The sequence below is a fragment of the Camelina sativa genome, chromosome 4 (genome assembly GCF_030686135.1).
Source record: "Camelina sativa cultivar CO46 ecotype springtype chromosome 4, ASM3068613v1".
Taxonomy (NCBI): domain Eukaryota; kingdom Viridiplantae; phylum Streptophyta; class Magnoliopsida; order Brassicales; family Brassicaceae; genus Camelina; species Camelina sativa.
The window spans coordinates 27,152,501-27,175,836 of record NC_141883.1 but is presented as its reverse complement, the minus strand read 5'-3'; the positions used below and the strand labels follow the sequence as shown (position 1 = coordinate 27,175,836).

General features: G+C 38.3%; 7 protein-coding genes across 9 annotated transcripts; 4 read left to right on the top strand and 3 right to left on the bottom strand.

Moving 5' to 3' along the window:
* The first annotated feature begins 35 nt into the window (after positions 1 to 35).
* On the top strand, positions 36 to 5,322 carry LOC104782069 (polyadenylation and cleavage factor homolog 4). Of its 3 annotated transcripts, none has more exons than XM_087511602.1 (8): positions 244 to 446; positions 554 to 974; positions 1,932 to 2,033; positions 2,122 to 2,379; positions 2,635 to 2,757; positions 2,834 to 3,256; positions 3,342 to 4,952; positions 5,085 to 5,322. In XM_087511602.1, the coding sequence occupies exons 2-8, from the start codon at positions 564 to 566 to the stop codon at positions 5,097 to 5,099; spliced, it is 2,943 nt and encodes a 980-aa protein (XP_087367728.1). In that variant the 5' UTR covers positions 244 to 446; positions 554 to 563; the 3' UTR covers positions 5,100 to 5,322. The 3 variants fall into 3 exon arrangements, with proteins under 3 accessions (XP_087367727.1, XP_087367728.1, XP_087367729.1); XM_087511603.1 differs by having other exon boundaries at positions 268 to 507; positions 581 to 974; XM_087511601.1 differs by having other exon boundaries at positions 36 to 974.
* Positions 5,323 to 7,519: 2,197 nt separating this feature from the next.
* Positions 7,520 to 9,179, top strand: LOC104782067 (uncharacterized). Its single transcript, XM_010506892.3, has one exon. The coding sequence runs from the start codon at positions 8,006 to 8,008 to the stop codon at positions 8,684 to 8,686; it is 681 nt and encodes a 226-aa protein (XP_010505194.2). The 5' UTR covers positions 7,520 to 8,005; the 3' UTR covers positions 8,687 to 9,179.
* A 773-nt stretch (positions 9,180 to 9,952) lies between these two features.
* LOC104782066 (fructose-bisphosphate aldolase 6, cytosolic) lies at positions 9,953 to 11,860 on the top strand. Its single transcript, XM_010506891.3, has 3 exons — positions 9,953 to 10,212; positions 10,576 to 10,803; positions 10,892 to 11,860. The coding sequence occupies exons 1-3, from the start codon at positions 10,185 to 10,187 to the stop codon at positions 11,710 to 11,712; spliced, it is 1,077 nt and encodes a 358-aa protein (XP_010505193.3). The 5' UTR covers positions 9,953 to 10,184; the 3' UTR covers positions 11,713 to 11,860.
* A 1,779-nt stretch (positions 11,861 to 13,639) lies between these two features.
* Positions 13,640 to 14,697, top strand: LOC104782065 (ethylene-responsive transcription factor ERF024). Its single transcript, XM_010506890.3, has one exon. It carries the CDS (start codon positions 13,811 to 13,813, stop codon positions 14,366 to 14,368), a length of 558 nt encoding a protein of 185 aa, XP_010505192.1. The 5' UTR covers positions 13,640 to 13,810; the 3' UTR covers positions 14,369 to 14,697.
* Positions 14,698 to 15,356: 659 nt separating this feature from the next.
* Positions 15,357 to 15,614, bottom strand: LOC109132541 (uncharacterized; the record flags this gene model as incomplete). Its single annotated transcript, XM_019244210.2, has 1 exon — positions 15,357 to 15,614. A coding segment is annotated over one exon (258 nt), but the record flags the coding sequence as incomplete, so codon positions are not given.
* Positions 15,615 to 17,038: 1,424 nt separating this feature from the next.
* Positions 17,039 to 18,729, bottom strand: LOC104782064 (UPF0481 protein At3g47200). The gene has a single exon (XM_010506889.2). It carries the CDS (start codon positions 18,417 to 18,419, stop codon positions 17,055 to 17,057), a length of 1,365 nt encoding a protein of 454 aa, XP_010505191.2. The 5' UTR covers positions 18,420 to 18,729; the 3' UTR covers positions 17,039 to 17,054.
* Positions 18,730 to 19,716: 987 nt separating this feature from the next.
* Positions 19,717 to 22,702, bottom strand: LOC104782063 (uncharacterized). The gene is made up of 3 exons (XM_010506887.3): positions 21,624 to 22,702; positions 20,372 to 20,579; positions 19,717 to 20,255 (listed from the first exon to the last, which is right to left on the bottom strand). Exons 1-3 carry the CDS (start codon positions 22,290 to 22,292, stop codon positions 19,789 to 19,791), a joined length of 1,344 nt encoding a protein of 447 aa, XP_010505189.2. The 5' UTR covers positions 22,293 to 22,702; the 3' UTR covers positions 19,717 to 19,788.
* Between the last annotated feature and the right edge of the window lie 634 nt (positions 22,703 to 23,336).

Here is a 23,336-nt window from a genome sequence, read left to right as displayed (position 1 = left end):
TCACACAAGAAACACAGTGACAGACTAGTTTTTTTATAACTTATTTCCCCAACTTGATTTGACGATTTGTCTCAAATATGAATGATCTCATTTAGTTTCTGTTACGTTTTTGCATTGTTGTTGACGGTTTAGCTTTGGGTTTACTCAATTCAAGATTTGGTTCGATATATGATGATCTCGGTTAACTTTGTCTGAATCAGATGGATGGGCCTCTATTATACGTGAAATTTGGGCCATTAAATAGACCTAATATTATGAACTTTTTTTGGGTCTCGTCGTCTCTCTCCTTAAAATCCCCAATTCGCAACCCTAATTGATCGGAGATTGTCCAAACTCTCTGCCATTTTTTGCCGAATCCGAAGCATTCCTCCTCTCTTCTCCGTCTTCCTCGCAGACTCGCGTTATGCATCTCAGTTGTAGATTGTAACTTAGGATTACTGATTGCTGTAATGTTCTGGTTCTCTTTAACGAGGATTTGTTGTCACTGCAATCGATTTTGCCGATTAGGTTAATTTTAAAGGCATTTTTTTTTTTTTTTTTTGGTGTTGTATAGTTTTTGAAAAATGGATAATTCGCGTAGGCCGTTTGATAGATCTAGAGATCCAGGTCCGATGAAGAAACCCAGGCTCAGCGAGGAACCAATCCGACCTGTAAATTCCAACGTGCGGCAGTTTTCGTCTCAGAGAACGCTTGGTACGGCTGCGGCGGCGGTGACAGTACCACAACCGGCGACGTCGAGATTTCGAGTTAGTGGCAGAGAAACTGAGAGTAATATTGTCAGTGATCCGAGCCGAGAGGCTTACCAGCCACAGCCGGTTCATCCACATTACGAGCTTGTGAACCAGTACAAGTCGGCATTGGCCGAGCTCACTTTCAACTCGAAGCCAATAATAACAAACCTTACGATAATCGCTGGAGAGAATGTTCACGCTGCTAAAGCCGTCGTTTCCACTATTTGCAACAACATCCTCGAGGTGAACACCCAGTTTTCATGCCCACTGTTATAGTTAGTGTTGTTGTTATACTCTATATTTCTTGTTTGAGTGATTTGTACGATATATGGTTAGATAAGGTGAGGATGGTGGGTGAGATTTGTGATATCTGTATACGAGGTTCAATGAGAAATTCGAGTTTTTGAAGCAATCTTAGTATCTTTTCTGGGATCTATGTGTTTTTATAATTTCTCATCAAGTCGCAAATCGTTTCTTTTGAAACGAAGCTCATAGTCTCTGTGATCTTGTTCATCCCATTCTGTAAAATTGTCACTTGAACAGGCATCTGTTTCCTGACACTATGTTGTCAACTATCTTTTAAAATAGATGTTGCCCATGCAACCATTTTGTTCTTGTTCATTTATCAGGAATGCATATTTCAGCTCCTCATGTGATTATACTGAGGTTAGGTTGTAGGAGTGTGTAGTCTCTTTGTCAGCGTTGGAGTTGTTTGTATGTATCTCACTTTACCTTTTAGCAAGAGCTCTCATAAGCTCTATTTTTAGTGAGGTTGGATTTTCTGTTGGTGGCTTCTGATTACTGCATGCTCTCCAGAAAGCTAAAACAGCTTTTACTCATCTTTGGGTAGCAAGGAAGCATTCAATTGAAGGAGCCTGATCAATCAAGTGGGTCGGGAAACAAGAATTGCTATTTCACTGGTTCTCACTTCAGCTAGTGTTTTCACTCTGCCATACTGGGCTTATAGTTGTCATTTGGATCGTCTAATGGTTATTTGTGTCTATTATTGGATTCCTAGTTGTGAGGATATATGTTAGTATTAGCTTGAATGTCATCATGGTTTGTGCTTTTGATTCTAGTTCACCATTAACTTATTGACATTTTTTATTACCTTAAGTGCGGAAATACTCAATGTTACTGTCTGTGAGATCAACTTGGCCTTTTTTCTTCTGGGTATCTGATTAGAAGAGTATTATGCAGGTACCAAGTGATCAGAAGCTGCCAACACTATACCTGTTAGACAGCATTGTGAAGAACATCGGAAGAGATTACATTAAGTACTTTGGTGCCAGGCTGCCTGAGGTTTGGTGCTTTGTTAATACTCATGGTCATAGAATGTCTTTTCCCTCGCAACTTTATCTCTGATCTCCATCTTTTTCCGTCTGTGAAGGTATTTGTTAAGGCTTACAGGCAAGTTGACCCTCCTATGCATTCTAATATGCGGCATCTCTTTGGAACCTGGAAAGGAGTCTTTCATCCGCAAACACTTCAAATTATAGAGAAAGAACTTGGTTTTAATGCTAAAAGTGATGGTTCAGCAGCTGTTGTATCCACAGCCAGAGGTGATCCGCAATCTCAGCGCCCGCCACATAGCATCCATGTGAATCCCAAGTATCTAGAAAGGCAGCGCCTTCAACAGTCTGGACGGGTAAGCAAAGACCAAAGTATATTTGTAGCCTCTTAAAGTTATTAGTGATGATACACCCTAACCTTCAGGAATTCTCTGTTCTAAGTGTGTTCATAAATGTAGGGTACATATGTTTATTGGTTTTTAGATAGCAGCGTAGCTATTTATGGCTGCAATAAAATTCTTTCATAGGGTCCTGAGGTCTCTGGATATAAGTAGAGGCTACATACCTACTTAAATAATAGTGGCCTGAGTGTATTTCGGTTTTCTTTTCAGACAAAAGGAATGGTTACTGATGTCCCTGAGATCGAACCCAATTTGACTAGGGATTCAGATAGACTGGAGAGAGTTTCAAGCATAGCATCTGGAGGCTCGTGGATAGGTTCAGCTAAAGTAAATGTAAGAGGATTTTGCCTTGGCATGGTTACAGTTTTATATCTAACTGCGGTGTACTGATTGTGTATTTAAATTTCAGACCATTCGGCGACCTAGTGAACCCCTCTACGAGAAAGATATTGAGTCAATAGCAGGGGAATATGATTACGCTTCTGATCTATCCCATAACTCTAGATCGGTGATTAAGAAAGTCGGTTCAAGGGTTACTGATGACGGATGTGAGAAACAATGGTACGGAGCTATGAGCAGGGGTCCTGATCTGATTTCTGACCAAAGGGATGGGTTACATACTAAAAGCAGAACTTCCAACTATGGTATGGCTAGACTAGAAAATTTGGAAACAAGTGGTCCCAGCAGAAATATAGGTGTACCTTATGATAGTTGGAAAAACTCGGAGGAAGAAGAGTTTATGTGGGATATGCACTCAAGGTTATCAGAAACTGATGTTGCCACTATCAACCCAAAGAATGAGCTTCATGCACCAGATGAATCAGAGAGACTGGTTAGCTATATAGTAATTTGAATTCCTTTTTATTGTGATGTGTCTCATTTAATTTGTTGACTCTTAACCTTCTCCCATCTTGTAGGGATCGGAAACCCACCTTATTAAACGACCAAGGTTTTCAGCTCTGGACCCAAGGTTCGATCCAGTGAATTCAACAAATACATATTCCAACGAACAAAAAGATCCAAGTATTTTTGGCCACTGGACGTCTTCTCCACAATCTTTGCATGATTCAGAAGTCTTTTCTTCTATCAATGCAACCTCTACTGCAGCTAGAAAGGGAATTCAGCCTCAACCTAGGGTTGTCGGCTCTGGAATTTTGCCAAGCTCAGATAGACAGTCGCCTTTACATGATTCAACTTCTAAACAGAATGTGACCAAGCAAGATGTTAGAAGAGCTCATTCCCTTCCTCAACGTGATCCAAGGGCTTCCCGGTTTCCAGCAAAATCTCAGAATGTCCCCAGGGATGACTCTGTACGGCTCCCATCTTTAAGTAGTCAGTTTAAAAACGCAAATATGCGTGAACTACCTGATGCATCTCAAGTGGGAATATTTGACTCTAAGTCAGCAACTGAAAATGCGCCAGACCTTTCTATTGCCTCTGAAGCTACAGGACAATCCAACATGAGTGATTTGCTGGAAGCTGTCATGAAGAGTGGAATCCTTTCTATTAATTCAACTTGTGGTGCGCTCAAGAAGAGTTCTCAGAATGAGATTAGCCCAGGGGTACTAGCCGCCCTCTCAGCAGCCTCTAAGCCAAAGACTTTGCCAATTCCAGTTGCTGGTGACAATTTATTGGCTCGTTTAAAAGTTGAACAATCCTCTGCACCACTTGTCTCATGTGCAGCGTCTCTTACTGACATCACATCGGTACAAACGTCAAAAGAGAATAGTAAGGCCAAAGAGAATAGTAAGGCCGCAGATCCTCTTTCATGCCTCTTGAGCTCATTAGTTTCAAAGGGTTTGATATCTGCTTCAAAGAAAGAGCTGCCATCGCCTCCTTCCATAACGCAGGACTATAGTCCTGATCATTCCACCAATAGCTCTTTGTCTGTATCTGTGGTCCCATCAGATGCTCAGCCATCCGTTTCGGTGAAAAAGGGGCCATCTACTGCCTCAAAGGTAAAAGAGTTAGTTGCACCGTCTGAAACAACAAAAACTGAACCCAAAGACCTCTTAGGATTGAAGTTTAGGGCATACAAAATCCGCGAAGTTCACCCCTTGGTCATTAGTAGTCTCTTTGATGACCTTCCACATCTCTGCACCTCCTGCGGCATTCGCCTTAAAGAAAAGGAAGAACTTGATAGGCACCTGGAGCTGCATGAAAAGAAGAAGCTCGAGCTCAGTGGCACAAACAGTAAATGTAGGGTTTGGTTTCCAAAGGTTGATGGCTGGATAGCAGCAAAATCTGGAGAGTTAGAACCTGAATATGAGGAAATTCTAAGTGAACCTGAGAGTGCTATTGAGGATACTCCAGCCGTAGCTGCTGATGAGACCCAATGCGCATGTATATTATGTGGAGAAGTGTTTGAGGATTATTTCAGTCAAGAAACGGCTCAATGGATGTTCAAGGGAGCTTCTTACCTGACCGATTCTCCAGCCAACAGTGAGGCCAGTGGTCCTATCGTCCATGCGCGTTGTTTGACCACGAGTTCATTGCAGAGCTTGGGAGTTGGAAATGCAATCAAGCAGGTACAAACTTGTAGCTCTACTAAATCTTTATCTTTCGGTCATTCTAGGGTTCTCTGATCTCAAACTTTGTTATTTAATCCTGCATGAATTCACCTTTACGTGTTCGTTTCATGTTTGGTTCCACTCTGCTAGGAAATTGTCGAGTAGCCTCCATATGAACACCTGTGCTGGAGGAAGCAGTAGCATCACAGAGGAAACAGGTTTGTGTTTCTTCTGGGTTCATCGGGATGCTAGTTTTGTAGAAACGTGTCAACCTTTTGAGTTAAGGAAAAAAGATGTGCAGTATTTTTTTTATCTTATTTTTTCTTATTTGTCTCTCTTTTTTTTTCACCGTATACGAATACAAAAAGAGCAAAGAGGCATTCCCAAATATTGCAATTGCAAATTCCCATATTCTACGCCTTCCTTTTGTGTGTCACAAAAGAATATGATTTAGAAACACACAGATTTGTCAGGGTAACGTATCGTGAACATCCAAAGCAAACCCATGACCATATATGTACCTTTGCAATTACTATTATTGTTTAAAAATAAGTGTGTCATCACTCATCATATCTCTCATTTTGAGTGTAGTTGTGGTTATCATGTGAATCCTCATAGAATTGAAGCTACCTTTTATCGTAAGCCCCCCCCCCCCCCCCCCTTTTACTTGCTTGCAGATTGGGGAAAAGAGCAAATTAACATTTATTGGAGAGAGAGAGAGAGAGAGAGAGGGAGAGAGAAATGGATAAGTTGTGAGAGTTAAATTAGAGTTTGTAATGTAGTGTAGGTGGGAAGAGCTCTATAGAAAAGCAGAGGAAGCTCTCTCTGTTTCTTCGCTGTTCCGTCCTTTTAGGAAAACTCAATTTTCACGTGAACAAGAGCAATCAAAATTAATGTGGAATCGGACAGGCCTCCTTTTTATTTTCTTGTCATACTTGTTAAGGATAAGCTAAGCGTTTGTTTTTTTTTTGGTATATGCAAACGTTTGAGAGCGTCATTGTGGTTTAATCGTTTGTTATTGTTACCAACGGAAATGGTCAATGTTTGACCAAGACAAAGGACAACATCAACATGCAAAAGTGGTATTTACATATGACATAATATCAGATTCGGTAGCCTGCTTTCTCGAATGTAATTCTCTTCAAGAGTGTTCATTGACAAATCTAAACCATTGCTCATTTACAATTTATTTATCTAATCAACTTTTTCCTAAGTCAATTACCTTTGTAACGAAGGGAAAATATACCCATTATCACGATCGACCGAAGGATTCCGACCATGAAAAAGTTCCTCTGAACGGCATAAGACTTCCAAATATGTGTTGCTCAACTCAGTTCCCACATCAACCCTGTCTTTGAATAACTATAAATTGTGGAAAAGCAGATTTTAATTATTATTGTTATTGATGTTGTTGTAGGTAAGATGATTGACCCTTTAATGAGCTTTATTTCTTATCCAGTTGTGTGTTTTAAAAATAAAATAAATGAAAGACTCGGTCCGTTTTCATGCGTCTTTGGTGACTCTCATGATGCCATATTGCCATTTCTCAAAATTTTATAACACTTTGAGAAATCCAAGTCCAAGAAGATGTCATTTGCTCATGTTTCGTTTCTTGTGTCTTCTGTAGTCTTCTCCCGAGAAACCAAACGAACGGACTCCTTTTTCTTTCATTATAGTTATGTAGTTTCTCTTATCTTAAAAACCTAAGATTTTTTTGCGTGAACTTAGACTTTATCAGTGACGATTAAGTCTTTTCCTCCTCCCTCGTGTTCTATTTCGCACGACTGCATAATTTAATCATACTTTCGAAGATGTCACTTGGAATACTATTTTGTATTTTCCTTACATTTTAACGAGTAGTATAAAATACCAAACGCACACATCTTATTACAACAACCAATGCTGTATATAAATGATCAGGTCAAACTATTATTTAATTTGCTTTTGTTTGTTTGTAAGTTTGCAACAAGACATATATTATTTTGTTGCTCTGGATAATATTATACTAGTGTTACGTATATAAATTAACGATTTTAGCGGCAATGTATTTAAAATACAGATTGAAAGAGCTTATCTAAATTAACGATCCGTTCCTTGGGTTTTTATAACGACGTTCGTTCTTTAAACGACCCTAAGAGAATTTTTCACTTGCAGTTAAATTTAAGTGAAAACTCATAAACCTTAACCTTAATCCAATAAATGAGATTCAGTTTAAAATATGTCAGAAACTCCACGTTTGACATTATAGAACAATCAGTTTAAAAGAAGATTTGTAAGAAATTACACAACAAAAATCAAAATATATAAAGCACATGAGACAATCCATGTGAAGCCAATAAACTCTACCATAATTACTAACTAGTCTCATCACATTAAACAAAATTGGACTATTCGTATTTGATAAAATAAGTTAAAAAAAAAAATATAGCAAAGCAAAAGATATTTTAAATTCATACACGTCGATAGATAATGCAAAGAACATGGTACAAAAAAATATATATATCTAATTTTTTACATCCCTCGATCTCTTGTCTTTAAGCTTATCTTATTTTTTTCCCCCATATCTAAATTACATTTAATGATGGATTTGTTATATACTTAACTGGAGTAAAAATCATATACATAAAACAAATATTAAAACAGACCAGACGAAACTCTCAACAACAATAAAAAAAAAAGTCAGAAGAGAGACATCTTCACATGGCCCGACCCGAATGAAAACACACATATATCCCAAAAGACAACAAAGAAGAAGAAACAATCTATCTTCACATCTCTTTCTTTCTTTCTTTCTTTCTTCTCTGCAACTCTTCCGTACCAATAAACTTAAATTCCCAACCAGGTTTCCTTTTATTTTAGTTTCCCGGTAAAACATACAATCTCTCTGTCACGTCTCTCTTCTTCCACGTCCGTTTCTAATCCCTCTAGTCTCTAACCCTTCAAGTATCTATCTATCTCTTTATTCACACGTATAGCATCAGATTACCATAATACCATCCAACACGAAAACCTAATCTTTCTTCTTTCATTCTCTAAAGTTTCTTTCTTTCTATAACTTTCCCGAGAAAACTATGAGAGGTCTCGCGTCTTGTTACAGTGAACACGCGATTAAAGTATCAGATACATACTGTTCAGGTCCTTCAAATCACTCATACCTATCTCCGACATTACCACCTTCGATCCCAGACACGGTAACCACCACTTATAAATCCAATCTCCCTTCTTCCCACAAACCCGTCTCTGTTTCTTTAACCTGGTCTGATAACCTCACCGTCGTCATCTCAACGCCGCCCAAGTCTTACTCTGTTTCGCTTAGGAAACCTAAAGGATCAAGAAAGCTTACTTCTTCCTCCGGTTCACTCAACGCCGAGATCTTTTGGGATCTATCTGAAGCAGAGCACGGAAACAACAACGGACCTGAACCTACCGGGAGATTCTTCGTCGTCGTCGTCATTAATTCCGATACTACCCTTAAGATCGGCGACGTTGACCACCGTGGGAGAGAGGGAACGTCACCGTCTTCTTCGTCATCGTGGAGAGTCTCGAGAACAGAGAGATTCTCTGGAACTTGCTGGCTCACGACGAAAGCTCAATTCTCCGACGTCGGAACGAAACACGAGATTCAGATTCAATGCGGCGGGAGCGGAGGAGAAGAAGGGTATTTATGGAAACTGAATAGTCCTGAAACGATGTCGGTTTACGTGGATAAGAGGAAAGTGTTTGCGGTGAAGAAGCTTAAATGGAACTTTTGAGGGAACCAAACAATGTTCTTCGATGGGATGCTTATAGATATGATGTGGGATTTACACGACTGGTTCTACAAAGAGACAACAACGGCGACGACGTCTTCTTCGACTAGTTCGTCTTCCTCTTCTTCGACTAGTTCATCGTCGTCACCTCCGTGTGCTGTGTTTATGTTTAGGAGGAGGAGTGGTTTGGATAGTAGACTGTGGATTGATGAAGATGAAGAAGAGAGTAATAGGATTATGAAGAAGAAGGTTGGATCATTAGATGAGAATCATTCGTTTTCTCTTATCATTTGTGCTTCTAAAAAGTGAACAAAAACATTTTAACGTAACAAAACATTATAAAAGTTTTTTTTGTGATGTCTGAATTTTTAGTTCTTGTTTAGAAAAGTTTGATTTCCTTTGTCCATGTAATTTCGTAACGGGAATTTGCGATACCAATTCCGCAATTCGATGCCCGAACGACAACTAATTTACATTGTCGATACTTTTTTGTTTCCTTTTTAGTTTGGCTCTTTTGTTTTTTTTACGACGACGACTCGAGGTCCTCATGAATCTTTCCATTTAAATTTAACGTGATACATGTAATAATTATTCATATTTTTCTTTTTTCTTTTTTTTTAACGAAAAATATGAAAAAGACTGATCTACCATATAGAATTGTCACAATCTATGGGTTCATTTTTTTTTTTTTTTTGGGTAGGAACAATCTATGGGCTCATTTTGACATATTCGAAGCTTTGCCTTCACAAGCACGTCATCAAAACTAAAATTTTATATTCTTAACCGTGGAATAAAGATGAATGTATATACATAAATATAACTAATTTAAATAGACTTTTTCGATATTTCCAAAATAACAAAAATATAAAGAAAACATCGAAACAAAAATTGAAAACTTTAACAAACAAAATGGAAAAAGTGCAACTAGGGAATAAAAAGGCGGGATTAAACAAGACAAAATAAAAATCAGAATAAACACTAGAAACTAAAATTCTTCAAAATACTTTAAAAAGAAAGAAGAAAAAAAATGATGTCAACAAATTTGATGATTTATTTTCAGACGACTCGCGGGGTCTGAGTCTCACATAAATAATAAATTATCAAATCAAAATCTATTAATTTGTTTCTTCCAAGATCTGCAAGTCAAAGACTCAAAATCTTCACTACTTTCTAAAACTGAAATTACTAGGTGATCAAATAGTATTGGGCCAATGGGCCGTAGTGAGGCTAAATGCACACTTTAAATAGACGAATCTCGTAGAAGTTACTGATAAAAAGCGTTTTACAAAAAAAAAAAGGAAGCGGTAGAAACCGCCGCCCAGAGAAACAATTAAACGGCTGTAGGTAATAAAAGCTTTACCTTGGAGAAGAGGCCAAAACATTCTTCTGGAAGCTACCATTACCATTACCATCACTCCTATATATTAATAAGCTCACCATCATCATCATCCTCAACTTCTCTCTTTATCCAGTTCTCTTCATCGATTTCGATTCTTCAACCATGTCTTGCTTCACCACCAAATTCGCCGGTAACTAAACTCTTCATCTCTCTCTCTCTCTCTCTCTGTTTACTCTGTTTATCAATTTTGAGCTCTATTGATTGGATTCATTCGTTTTTGTATCCTTCGTTTCTGTTTTGTACTATTCAAAAATAGGTCAGATCTACACATGCTTAGAATTGATAGTCTTATCTGATTACGCAACATCTCAGGATGATATATATATATATATATATTCAATCGCCGATTTGAGTTTGTTTTTTTTTTAGGGCTTTTAGGGTTTAACGTTTTTTTTTTTAAGTTTGTCTAAGCGAGATCTGAATATGTAAAAAGTATTTGTTTCTCCGATTTGATTTGATTGATTGAAATTTTTTTTTTTGGCTCTGTTTGCAGATGAGCTGATTGCTAACGCTGCTTACATCGGCACACCTGGGAAAGGTATCCTTGCGGCGGATGAGTCAACTGGTACCATCGGGAAACGTCTCGCTAGCATCAATGTGGAGAACGTTGAATCAAACAGACGTGCTCTTCGTGAGCTTCTCTTCACTACTCCTGGAGCTCTTCCTTGTCTCAGTGGTGTTATCCTCTTTGAAGAAACTCTCTACCAGAAGAGCTCTAATGGTAGTAATCATATGCTGAATCTGTTAGTCTTCCTCTTATTGTGTTAATCGTTTTGCTTAATTGGTGTTTTGATTTGATTGTGATGCAGGTACACCTTTTGTTGAGATGTTGAAGAGTGCAGGTGTTTTGCCTGGTATTAAGGTTGACAAGGGTACCGTTGAGCTTGCTGGGACCAATGGTGAGACGACTACACAGGGTCTTGATGGTCTTGGTGAGCGTTGCAAGAAGTATTACGAGGCTGGTGCTCGTTTTGCTAAGTGGCGTGCCGTGCTTAAGATTGGTCTGAACGAGCCCTCTGAGTTAGCTATCCATGAGAACGCTTATGGATTGGCTAGGTACGCTGTCATTTGTCAAGAGAACGGTCTTGTGCCGATTGTGGAGCCTGAGATTCTTGTTGACGGGTCTCATGACATCCACAAGTGTGCTGCAGTGACAGAGCGTGTTCTTGCTGCTTGCTACAAAGCCCTGAGTGATCACCATGTCTTGCTTGAAGGAACACTTTTGAAACCAAACATGGTTACTCCAGGGTCTGAGAGTGCCAAGGTTGCACCAGAGGTGATCGCAGAGCACACTGTCCGCGCCCTTCAGAGGACTGTGCCTGCAGCGGTGCCAGCCATAGTGTTCTTGTCGGGTGGACAGAGCGAGGAAGAAGCGACAAGGAACCTTAACGCCATGAACCAGTTGAAGACTAAGAAGCCTTGGTTTCTGTCCTTTTCGTTTGGAAGGGCTTTGCAGCAGAGCACATTGAAGACTTGGGGAGGAAAAGAGGAGAATGTGAAGAAGGCTCAGGAAGCGTTCTTGGTTAGGTGCAAGGCTAACTCGGAGGCCACACTTGGTGCGTACAAAGGTGATGCCAAGCTTGGTGAAGGTGCAGCAGAGAGCCTTCACGTTAAAGATTACAAGTACTAAAAATAAAGAGTCTTTTTAAGGATCGCTGTTTTCATATCATCGTTAGCTTCCTATGTTTAGAAGAGTGATACAAAAGAACCCCGCTTAAGCTTTTATCCGTGGTTTCTGTTTCGTTTCTTATGGAACTTTATAAAAATGGTATTGTCTCGTTGGGATTTTTAATTATTACGGGCTTACAACTTTGGTACTCAAATATGACATAGCTACATAACATATCTATCAGAAGCAGATGACATGTCAAGGTCTCTGCTACAGTTTCAGTAATACATATTTTCATGTATGAGTATAATAAATTAATACTATACTAATTTTTGATGTCAATGTCCATCATTATGGTATATCAAGTATAAAATTTTGTTTTTAAGTACTACTATATTAACCTCTCTGAATACTATACATCAAAATCTGAGTACCACTTATAAAAATATCTGAATATAAACCCCACTTGTGTATTAAAAGTTTAAAACTATTTTATCTTTAACAATCACAAACTTCTGTGTCTTTTTGTATCAGCTGAATATATCTGAGCAAGTTGCAAATTGGAATCTTTTGATATGGCCACTACTTCAAAATTTACCCAAATGCTTTAACACGAGTTTTGTAGCATAACAAATTAACAAGCGAACAATTTATCACAAGATAAGAAATACTTCAACACAATGATATACGAAGACACAATGTGTTTATTGACTTGAATTCCCATAACGTCTCTAGTAAACTACTATTTATGAACTTCTAAACATCTACTATAAGGTCCATAACGTATACGATTATCTATGGGTTTCTTAATATCAAACGGATGATCATAATTTTCTTCATACTTGTAATACCTTTCCAATTATAATAAATGGTTGACTAACCAAAGATAACTCAATGGTCGACTAGAGCCCGAGTCAGATTGAACTGTTTTCGAAATAGGCAGCTAGATTGACATCTCTAAATTCTATATTCATAACATTTACTCGGACCAATGGTTACAGGCCTAATTGTTAAATGACATCATTTAGAAATGTTTAATTGGCATTTGCATATATCATCAAAACTCAAAAGTATCGGTGTTCAACCTATATATCGACTCGGATGTCGTAAATTTCCACATAGATGTTATCCGACAGCCGGCATAAACCACTATAATAGTGTACGTGATAGAGAAATTTTGATTTAATTAAGTGAAATTTTTTATATGGTTGATGGGAACAAAATTTCCACGGTAGAAATATCGAGATTTTTTTTGTTTGGTAGAACACGGTATATCGAGATTGTGAAATGGAGTTCTTACCTTAATCGATTTGACAAGTTTTAGTGAGAAAACATCTATTTTAACAATATATTAATGTTTAGTGGAGTGATAAAGCCTCAACGAAATTGACCCAAACAGCAATATTCACACACTAAGTTATTCTTAAGACACTTTTGGATGTGATTATTATATAAATATCCTTCAGCAGCAAGTCAACTCTATATTTATTTCTGTTGAGAAATAACCATTAACCCCAAAGTAAACAATATATAGGAAATACGTAGATAAAATACATTAAAAAGCCTGATCATGCCAATGGGGAAGTGATTATGCCATGGATATTGAGTACATAATATAATTATATAGTTATATACATAGATAAATACTTGTACATATATGAGTTGTACAGTTTAGTTTCATTATATGTAAATCACACAAATTAAGAAGCTAATATCTAAAAAGAAAGTGTTTTCAATAAAGTGATGTCAAGATCATGAGGAAACATGTATATTCATGAACCTGTGATAGGCGAAAACGACCACTTTTAGACAGAAACATATATACATTTGCGACTTAATTGGCCACCACCCAAAAAAAACGCGATATCCAACAAGAGGAGCAATTAAAAAGCTGTCTTTACAGCTTTAACTTCATCATCTCCAAGCTGTGATCAATCCCTCCCAAACCGTATTCTCTTCATTCCTAACTGGTTTGCACTTCCTTCACTCTTCACTCTTCACTACTACTTCACTCTTCAAACTAACTTAACTGCCCCATATAAAATGGCTTCGTCCTCCTCCACTCCATCATCAAACTCATCACTCGTCCCTCCTCAAACCCCTAATTCTCATTATCAATATGCAAGGAACCTCCAAGGACAATGGTGGCCGCCACCCTTTGTACAGGGGAGTAAGACAACGAAGGAACTCAGACAAATGGGTTTCTGAGATCCGTGAGCCAAGAAAACCAAACCGTATCTGGTTAGGAACATTCTCCACTCCCGAGATGGCGGCAATAGCCTATGACGTGGCCGCTCTAGCCCTCAAAGGCACTCAAGCTGAGCTCAACTTCCCAAACTCGGTTTCCTCTTTGCCTGTCCCAGCCTCCATGTCTCCAGGAGACATCCAAGCAGCAGCCGCTTCAGCCGCAGCTGCTTTTGGTGCTGCTAGGGATGCGATTGTTATGGCCAATAATAACAGCCAAACAAGCGGTGTGGCACACGTGAATGATAGTTATGAGAATACAAATATGAACGAATTCATGGACGATGATTTGGTATTTGACATGCCTAATGTGCTCATGAATATGGCTGAAGGAATGCTTCTCAGCCCACCTCGTCCTTCTGCCTTTGATGCTGCTTACTACGACGCTGATGGTTTCACTGGAGGCAACGATTACTTGTGGAACTTTCCTTGATAACTAAACAATTTAACCATATAATATATAAGTATGTGATTTTGTGTGTTTATATATATATGTGTATGTATGAAATAAAGAAAATGGTGTCTAGTGATGCATAGCATGCATGGTTAGGCCGTTTTTGGCGGGTTCCTGTTACCGTAGGGTGTTTTCAACGGGTTGGCCATGAGGTCTGTTTGTGGCGGGTTCACCGCTTGTTGTGACCATTTTACGCGATCCCTTCAGACCCGTCGCGTCTTACTTCTTGTTTTTTTTTTTTTTGTCATGTTCTTTTCTCATTATTTTGGGCGTCACAGCCGTGTATAATTAAATATCTTTTTGAAAAATTGTTAGGCCCCGTTAAGACCGTAATATTACGTATTAAATTATCTTGGCTGATACTCTTTTTATTTTATATAGATGGATAAAAATTCATAAGGCTTGCTGATTTTTAAATATATATTTTATCTTTTAATATGATCTACTACTACTCATGAAATTTTATTTTCATCCGTTTTAAATGGTCATGGTCCCAAAGATGACGTGACATTTTTGAATTTAATTGAATATTATTTGGAAGTTGTAAATGAGAAAACGCAAACAAAATAAAAAAATTATTGGCTTAATATTTTACAAATGATTATAAATTAATATAGCATTCTGCTTAAAATAAAATTAAAACATTTATTGGCTTAAAAGCAACGCAGTCCATCCGAATTTTTACATCAAAAATAAATATAAATACATATGTTCAAAAACAAATACTCTTGAAAAAATTAGAGTTCTTTGATATGCATGGAAAAAATTGATGCATACATAATACGAAAGTCTAAACATATTTGAACTATTTGGGCTTCTTGAAACTATAATAAACCCATGTAGTCCCAGGACAGACCCGTTAAAACACTACTTTACTTTAAAATAGCTGCACAAGAAAAATGAAGAGCAACGAATAAGTAAAAGTGTTGTTCGTTAAGAATGAATGAATTCAAACATTTGATTTGTTTTATTTCTTCTGTTCTTCATCATCTCCTCCCACCAAGATGTTAACCGTACGTACTTTGAATCTCTCAAGCTTCTCTATAACTTCTTGGACTAGACTGCCCCCTCGGGAACGCGTAGTGTGAATATCAATGCCCCTCTCAAGCTTAGAAAGTTTGTGATCTCGAAGCATCCCAGTATAATCTATCAGTTTTTTATTTCCGTCTGGCCTGCTATATTTAGTGACAGATGATTCACAAAATGACGATCTTGGAAACGATATATGTTAAGAAGGAAAATATCAGAAGTATATTGTATTGTGTGTTTATGTGTTGATTGAAATATGTATATATTGGATTGTGTGTTTATGTGTTTATATATGCATTGGGGCTTGCTTAAGTTAAGACATTGTTTGACGAAGAAGAGACCGAGTCTTCTTCGAGAGACTTGGTAAAGAGGAAACATCAAACGTAGCTATTTCGAGAGCCGTTAGGAAAGTCTTCAGTAATCGTACTCTTGTGTATTCCACAACTTTACACGTTTGATTTTTGTATAGATATTAAAAATAAATTACTTCGTGTGTAAACAATAGTTTACCGTTAAAAACCAGAGGGGCCATTCACGACATTCATGGTAGATATATAGGTTTACCTTTTACCTTTAAGGCAAAGTATCTAGAAGCACAATATCTAGAAGCACAATATCCAAATTTGGTCAAACCTTCCACATGTACACTACTAGAATAAATTACATGTCAAATGTTATTATGTTAGTTCCAGGAAATTACCAAAAGTCTCCAGGTCTTACTATTGTGATTATGAAGCCTGAGCTGTTGTTATACGTGGACTGAAACATTGAGGATTTTGGACATGACCAATTCCTACCGTCAACCTTTCTCGTATTTTTGCTAATAATAAAACCTTTTATAATTTTTTTTTTTTTTGATAACTGTTAATTATATTACCAAAATGGAACTTGAGGTTTACAAGAGTTTAAAGCAGCAGTTACAGCCCAAAAAAAAATAAAAAGCTGTAGACGACATTTGTGACAGATCCGAAAGGGAAGAAGCTAAAAAGCAGAGAAACTGAACTGAATAGTTGAGTATGCAGGGTTGAAAAAGCAGGGAGCTCAGCCAGTGATGTGGGCGAGCCAAGGAGCCAAAAGACCTCTTCCTTGTTTACGATATTGGTGAGCAAGGAGGATGTCTCTGATAGTTCTGTCAAGTACCCGGAAGAAAGCATCAGGAGAGGATATAGGTCCTTCGTGTAGACGAGAGTTGCGCTCTTTCCAAATAGCGTATATGGTAGCCTGAATGACAATCTTCTTCAATGTGGAGGGGAGGTTTCTGGTGGTGCCGAGGAGCCAATGAACCAGAGTCTGCCAAGAAGAGAAAATGAGAGGTGGAAGACCCAGTCTAGGGAGCACGTGACCCCAAAGCTGTGCGGCGTAGCTGCAGTGAATAGTTGTCTACACGCTATTCAATAACCTTTTATTTAATTATTGAATAGTTGTCATTATTTATCATCCATCTCCACACCATTTATTTATAACTCATACATATTATAGATGCATGTTTGGACAACTAATCCCAAAAACACATTATCATATATGCTCAATAATAGAAGTAGGATTTAAATACTAGAATTCTCACTAATTGCATTTACTTCATCCAAGTAATAACACCAACATAATTGTTGAATTGCAATATAATGAAATTTTGAATTTATTTATGATAGGCCTGAAAATCAGTGTATATAGTCTGGATAACGGACAAGACCAAAAGAACAAAAGCAGCAAGAGCCGAGGCAAAAGACCAAGGAGAGCTAAAGTAAGTGAATTTGAAACTAGCCCACGTCACGTGCCAACCACTCTTGTAATACTCATTCACTTCTTCAGACAAGTCTTTGAGGTAACACTGTGTTATATCGAACGCCACGTCTTTGCCTAGACTGTTCACGAATTCCGCGATCTCTATGTCTGTTCCGAAATAGTTCTTTATGATGTTTTGGTCGCATAGATACTCAACGTCCTTGTAACTGTTCATCAGACAGTCTAGGAGCGTCGCGTATGTCGTGAAATGCATCGAGCACGACGCGTGGCACTGCTCGTAGGCCACGCAGTTCTCTAAGAAACTACTCATGAAGTCATCGATGGTGATCGTCGGCATCTCGATCGTTCCGTGCCTGAATCTCACCACTAAGAAGCTCTCTGCGTCTTTCAGCTCCCGGAGTTTGATCCCGGCTCTCCGGAGCTTCGAGATGTTGTGGATGATGTGGGACGGCATCTTCTCCTTCCCTGGATTCGTTACCGGCGGCTCGTGAAGCCCACTCTCCGGGATGAGGCTTGACCGAACGAGGTCGAGGAGGTGTTTGGCTCTTAGCTCTTTGAACCTGGCGACATCTTCGTCTGTTCTGTGCATCATGTTGTTGAAGAAGGCAAACGCTAGAGACGGTAAAGAAGTGTTGGTCTCTTCTTCGTTATCTCCTCTTGTGAGATTGAACAAAGTTTCAAGAACGAAGAAAGGGATTTGATTCTCAAGACGAAGAAAGTCTCTGTAGAAGAAAGGGAGAACCCAAGCCATGGACACAAGTGGATCGTTTGGTTCGAAAGGAACAAGATTGCTAACTTTACGAAACAGCTCAAGAATAAAGCAACCGTCGAGAACCATCATCTCGTTGAACTCTTCTGAATCCATGTGGATTGACTCAGAGTAACACTCTCTAGCCTCTTTCTCAACGCTCTTCACGCTCTTCACGCTCTTCATGTAATCCTCTAGAGTTAGGTTTTGTGTTCGGGTGAGAAGAACGTTTAGGTAACGCCATTTGTGTTCTTCGATCATTTTGAGGTGCATTTTGCCACGGTGGTACGGTCCAACCGAGACCACTCGCGGCTCATAGCATCTTCCGTTACAGTCAATCATGCTCTGAGGTACTCGGAAGATGGAGCAAGTTGGTTTTCCCGCGGCCGAGCTAAGCAACCGCAGTGGCTCCTTCAGCTTCTTATGCATCCTTTCAATGCGGATCTTGAGGAGGCTTTCTCCCTCGTTGGGTACGGAGGCAGAAGGCGGTTGCTCCCCTGCGTCCACCATTTTTATTGGTGTGAAATTGATGAAAATGATATCTATATTCTATAAACCAAGTGATAAGGGGTAGTTTTGGAACTAAACTAGTCTTTATGATTGGTATTTTCTTTTGCTGGTCCACTTAGTCGTTACATAATGGAGATTGGTCCCTTCTCCGGTTGATGATATATTTCATATATTTAGTTTAAGAGATTTTTTAGTGGAAGTTGGTACTGATGGCTAAATGACTTGGTCCTTCCATGATCCTCCGATATTCCTATGAAGAATTAGTAGTGGTTGTTATTATTTTATTTTTAGAGTTATATATACGCTGTTCATAAGATTTCAAGTTAACAATCTAAAAGTTATATACAATGTTAGAAAATATTGGTTGGTCACAAAAAATATAAATTGGTTGGTATCACGTAGGTGTCAATTAATCGGACCATCCATGTCCGAGACTCCGAACCCGAGAGAAGCCTAACAAAATTTGGTGTGAGTCTATTCCTAACTGACTAATTTCTTATTCTGTCTGTCCGAAACCGACCGGCCGACCCTGACCCTGAAATCATAATTCAAAAACAAAAATCATGATATGAGAATTTTAACATACGCATCGCACAGCATACACCTCGACATAGTATCAATCCGATAAACGCAAGTATGTTTAAATAATCCAAAAGAACATCAGGCTAGGCAATGATTTTATCCAATCAGATTTTTCAACCTAAAAACTTGGGTCTATATGTCATACTATTAAGCATCTCATTACAAATAGTATATGGTCCTTTAGTTACGTCCCTATATTGTAAGTATTTATTTTATAACCATGAATCACAAATGGGTCCTTATTTCGGTCATTTTAATACTAATGACTTTAAAAATTTTATTTCTAATTTTGTTGTTTCTTCAAGTACTACTAATTTTTTCTTATTGGGCCTGCAATTATGAGAATGCCAGAGTGGATTCGATTATGAGAACGTCAGCTACGCTGCTTATTCAAAAATTAAGCTGAGGCTGACTCAAACTCCTCCTGGAACAACCATATACCGGTTGTACGTAATTCAAAACTGATATAACCAAACAGAAAGTTCATACTTATATGCTAAACAATGAATGTTTCCCAAATATACACATTACTTATACTTTTCTTGAATAACTAGTTATCTAAAAATAAAACCGTTAGACAAAAAAAAAAAAAAGTGTTATTCTTTAAAGAACATTATCAACTAAGAGTTGTACAATAGAAGACGTGGTGTAAGAGGAGAGATTAACGTTGTAATGTTTTTAGAAGCGTTATGAATAGTGATAAGAAAAACCTGGATTTATCAAGTCAGAAATTTCTAATTCTAAAAATTTACTAATTTTCTTGCTCTAACCAAAATTCATTATTTGTTCATGGAGAAGAAGAGACAAGTTCGTGGGAAAGTTCATCAATCAAGAAGAAGAAAATAGAGAGCTCGAGATCGGACACAGCCTCTTCCACTTCTCCACCGTGTTTTGTCCATTCTCTGGTCTCCTCTCTCATATCCTTCCGCACCACCACGTCCACATCCTCCTCTGCTCCCAACCCTACCTTCCATGCGTTCATCATCCTCCATTTCTTCTGCCTCTCATCATTCTTCTTCTTACTCCTCTCCTCTTCTGCGCATCGGCTCTCTCGTGTCATTGCTTCATCTACGTCCTCATATTCTTCATCTGAATCGTAAATCCTTATGTTATCGTCTTCCTCACTATCCTCATACTCTTCCTCTTCTTCTTCGTCCTCTTCTTCTTCCGACATCTTCCCTTCGAGCTCTACCGGATCCAGCCCCGCTAACTTCTCAAATCTACGAAGCTTCTTAAGTAGCCGCCTTTTAGCCCCTGTTCAGTCAAAACACAACATTTCAAACCCTTAATACGATATGGGGACCATTTTCAAGCTATGCCTTTCAATTCCACTAGCCCATGTGATGTGATGGAAGATATTGGATACTCACGTTGTACAACGTCAAAGCTGCACGGGAGGAGATTGAGATGGTCAGGCTCGTGTTGGTGGTCCTCGTCCTCCTCTTCCTCCTCCTCCTCCTCCTCAAGAGGGTCAAGTACAGAGACAGGGCTACATTGTTCCTTGTCTTCCTCTTCTTTATCTTCTTCTTCTTGTCCTCTCACTTTCTCTAAGCTCTCTGTCTCATCGCTATCTTCGTCCTGTTACAACTCATTTAACACACTTTTGGTTTCAACATTTTCTGTCTCTTACTATTTCTGACGCTGGATCACAACTATTTTTAGCTATTTCAAATTTATATCCTTATCGCACTATTTTACGTACCTATTAAGGGTTTCTCCATGTTACCTATATCAATATTTTAGGTTTTTTTTTTACTATGCATTTAAAAAAAAAGGAAAAAAAAACGAACTAAAACCACAAGAAATTGAAAAGGTAAAATTTAACTTTTGAATTTTGTAAACATACAATTTAATTCTTCCCCAAAAAAAGATCCCAACTTTTTCACAAAAGTTAATGACATTCTAAGAGTTTGTAGCCAATAATTACACAAGGTTTGGTCTACATTTAAGACTTAACCCACTGAATTCAAAGATAGAGTTCTGATAATTTGGCAGTAACTAATTTTAATTGGTTTGAAAACTTTCAAGTCTAGATTGAGAGACGCAATAATCGTCACAGTGGGGAGTGTTGACCGCAGGAATGTAAATGCCATAAACACCCCCACCATAACCAAGCTCGACGATTGGTGTTCATTCGAAAATAAGGGCATATGCGTTGTTCTAGAGTAAAAAACATATTTACCGTACTTCCTGAAAAAACTTTCCTGATTCAGTCATATCATACAGTGATACAGAGACAATTATCAGCCGGCCATGTGTCTCTGCTCTAATCAGAAGATGTTTTTTCAGGTTTTCCATAGAATGTTTTTTAACCTTTTTTTTTACTGTCTAGTAATTTATTTTAATTATGGAATTTTAAGTAGTGCATTTATATAGGAATAACTGAGAAACAGATAGGTTATATCTTCCAAAATTTTAAAGAAACAAAAAAAAATCACCATTAAGAGTTATGGTTTTATCATTTCGAGATTTAAATTATTAGCGTTTTTTTTTTTTTTTTTTTTGTCTTTTATAAAATTTGGACATCTTAGTTCTGATATAAAATTAAGACTACATAATTGTCCATATTTTAGACTATTGTTGGGTAAAGATTTTATTAAGAACAGAGAGATGGAGACAAACCTCTGTACTGCGTCGCGCCGGAGAAGTAGCCGTCGATGTGAAGTGAGGAGTCCGGGGACCGGAGGAAGAAGGACTTGTTTGAAGAACGAAGTGAAAAGGGCTGTCACAAAAGCACTTATCACCAATCTCCACAAAACGCTCTCTCCGGCTACTACTACTCGTTGGTTCCGACCCGCGTTCTAAAGAAATCGCGTTTTCATCAGCGTTATCCAAACGTGGTTTTGGTTTACGGTTTGTTAGCAGCTTCAAGACGGACCCGAACATACCAAACCCGTTTCCTCTGGTCCGAGCTTTGTTGGTCGTCTTACCCTTCTCGGACTGCTGCTTCTGAATCCTAGCCGCTGCATCCAAGAGAATTGCGGCGGTTCTAGCCGGAATCTGGAGGAAAATACGACCGTCACGTGTCTTTTTCTTACCCGGAGAGCGGAGCTCAAAGAGTGGAGACTTTCTTGGGTCTGGAGATTTATGAGCGGTGAAGAAACAAGAACTCTCGCAGGAGAACAAACCAGGAGGAGGAAACGTGGCGGCGTTGTTGTCGGACTTTCGCTTCTTGACACGCAAATCGGAGTAACCCATCTGAGAACGAAGGTCAGAGATGTAATGGTTGAGATGAAAAGGCTCTTGGTCATCTTCAAGAAGCTCATGTAAATGCTTCTTCTTCTCAGCCATGGCAGAAAAGTTTACTTAGCTTTTAGTAATGTCTCTCTCTCTGTGGAATTCAGAATCATGGAGAAATAGTGAAACGAAGGAAGCTTTTTGCTCTTTTGTTATAAGGAGAGAGAAAGAGAGAGAAGAGATTGTGGGTGAAGGATGAGAGAACAGTTGAAGACAAAGGGTGAGACATTGGATAAAGAGTCAATGCTTTGGATTTGGCTACTTCCTAGCATCTTGAAAATTAAAAAAAAAAAAAAAAAAAAAGTTTTCGTCTTATATTCTTTCTTTCTTTCTTCATATCGAAATTATAATTGGCATGTGTCTTATGCAACGGTAATTTTGTTTGTTAAAAGAAAGTTTAGTTGACATATTATTATCAGAGTGGGCCTCAGACACTCCTGAAAAAGTAGAGTTAACGTGTCAAATTTAAAGAGTCTTTTTGTAGCCGTGTGTGTGTGTGTGTGTGTGTGTGTGTGTATAATATTTATCCATTTCCCTTATTTTCACCGGGTTGTGTAAAACTCGATTCATGAGAAGTAATTTCACCTGAACTTTTATGGGCTCACGAACTCCATTTATGTAACGCACAATAATTTTCACATGAAACAACCTTACTGTGTGGTACGGTTATGAAGGAAAATCAAATGGACTACCATTATTATTACAAGTCATTCATGCGTATAACATGTGTCTAGCTAGTCAAATTTAGTTTTAACAAATCTAACTCCTAGTAGCGTTGGGATTATAACTAGAGTAAAATTCAGTTAAGTTAAACCGAGAGACTTTGTAAACAATGGGTTGTAGATGAAGTGGTGTTACTCACTTACTCACCCTTGGTACGATGATGATTCGTAATATGACAATTCTTGTTGAGGGATGAATGATCTTCGAAATCATAATTGGACTGGATAAAAACGGATTCATGTATGTTCGGTCCAGCTATATATCGTAGGCGGACAAAAAACTGAGGGTGCTAGTTTGCATGTGTGATGTGTTTACTCCTAAATTTCCATGTGTCCTTGCTTGAAGTTACGTTGTAGCTATACTATCGATATGTGA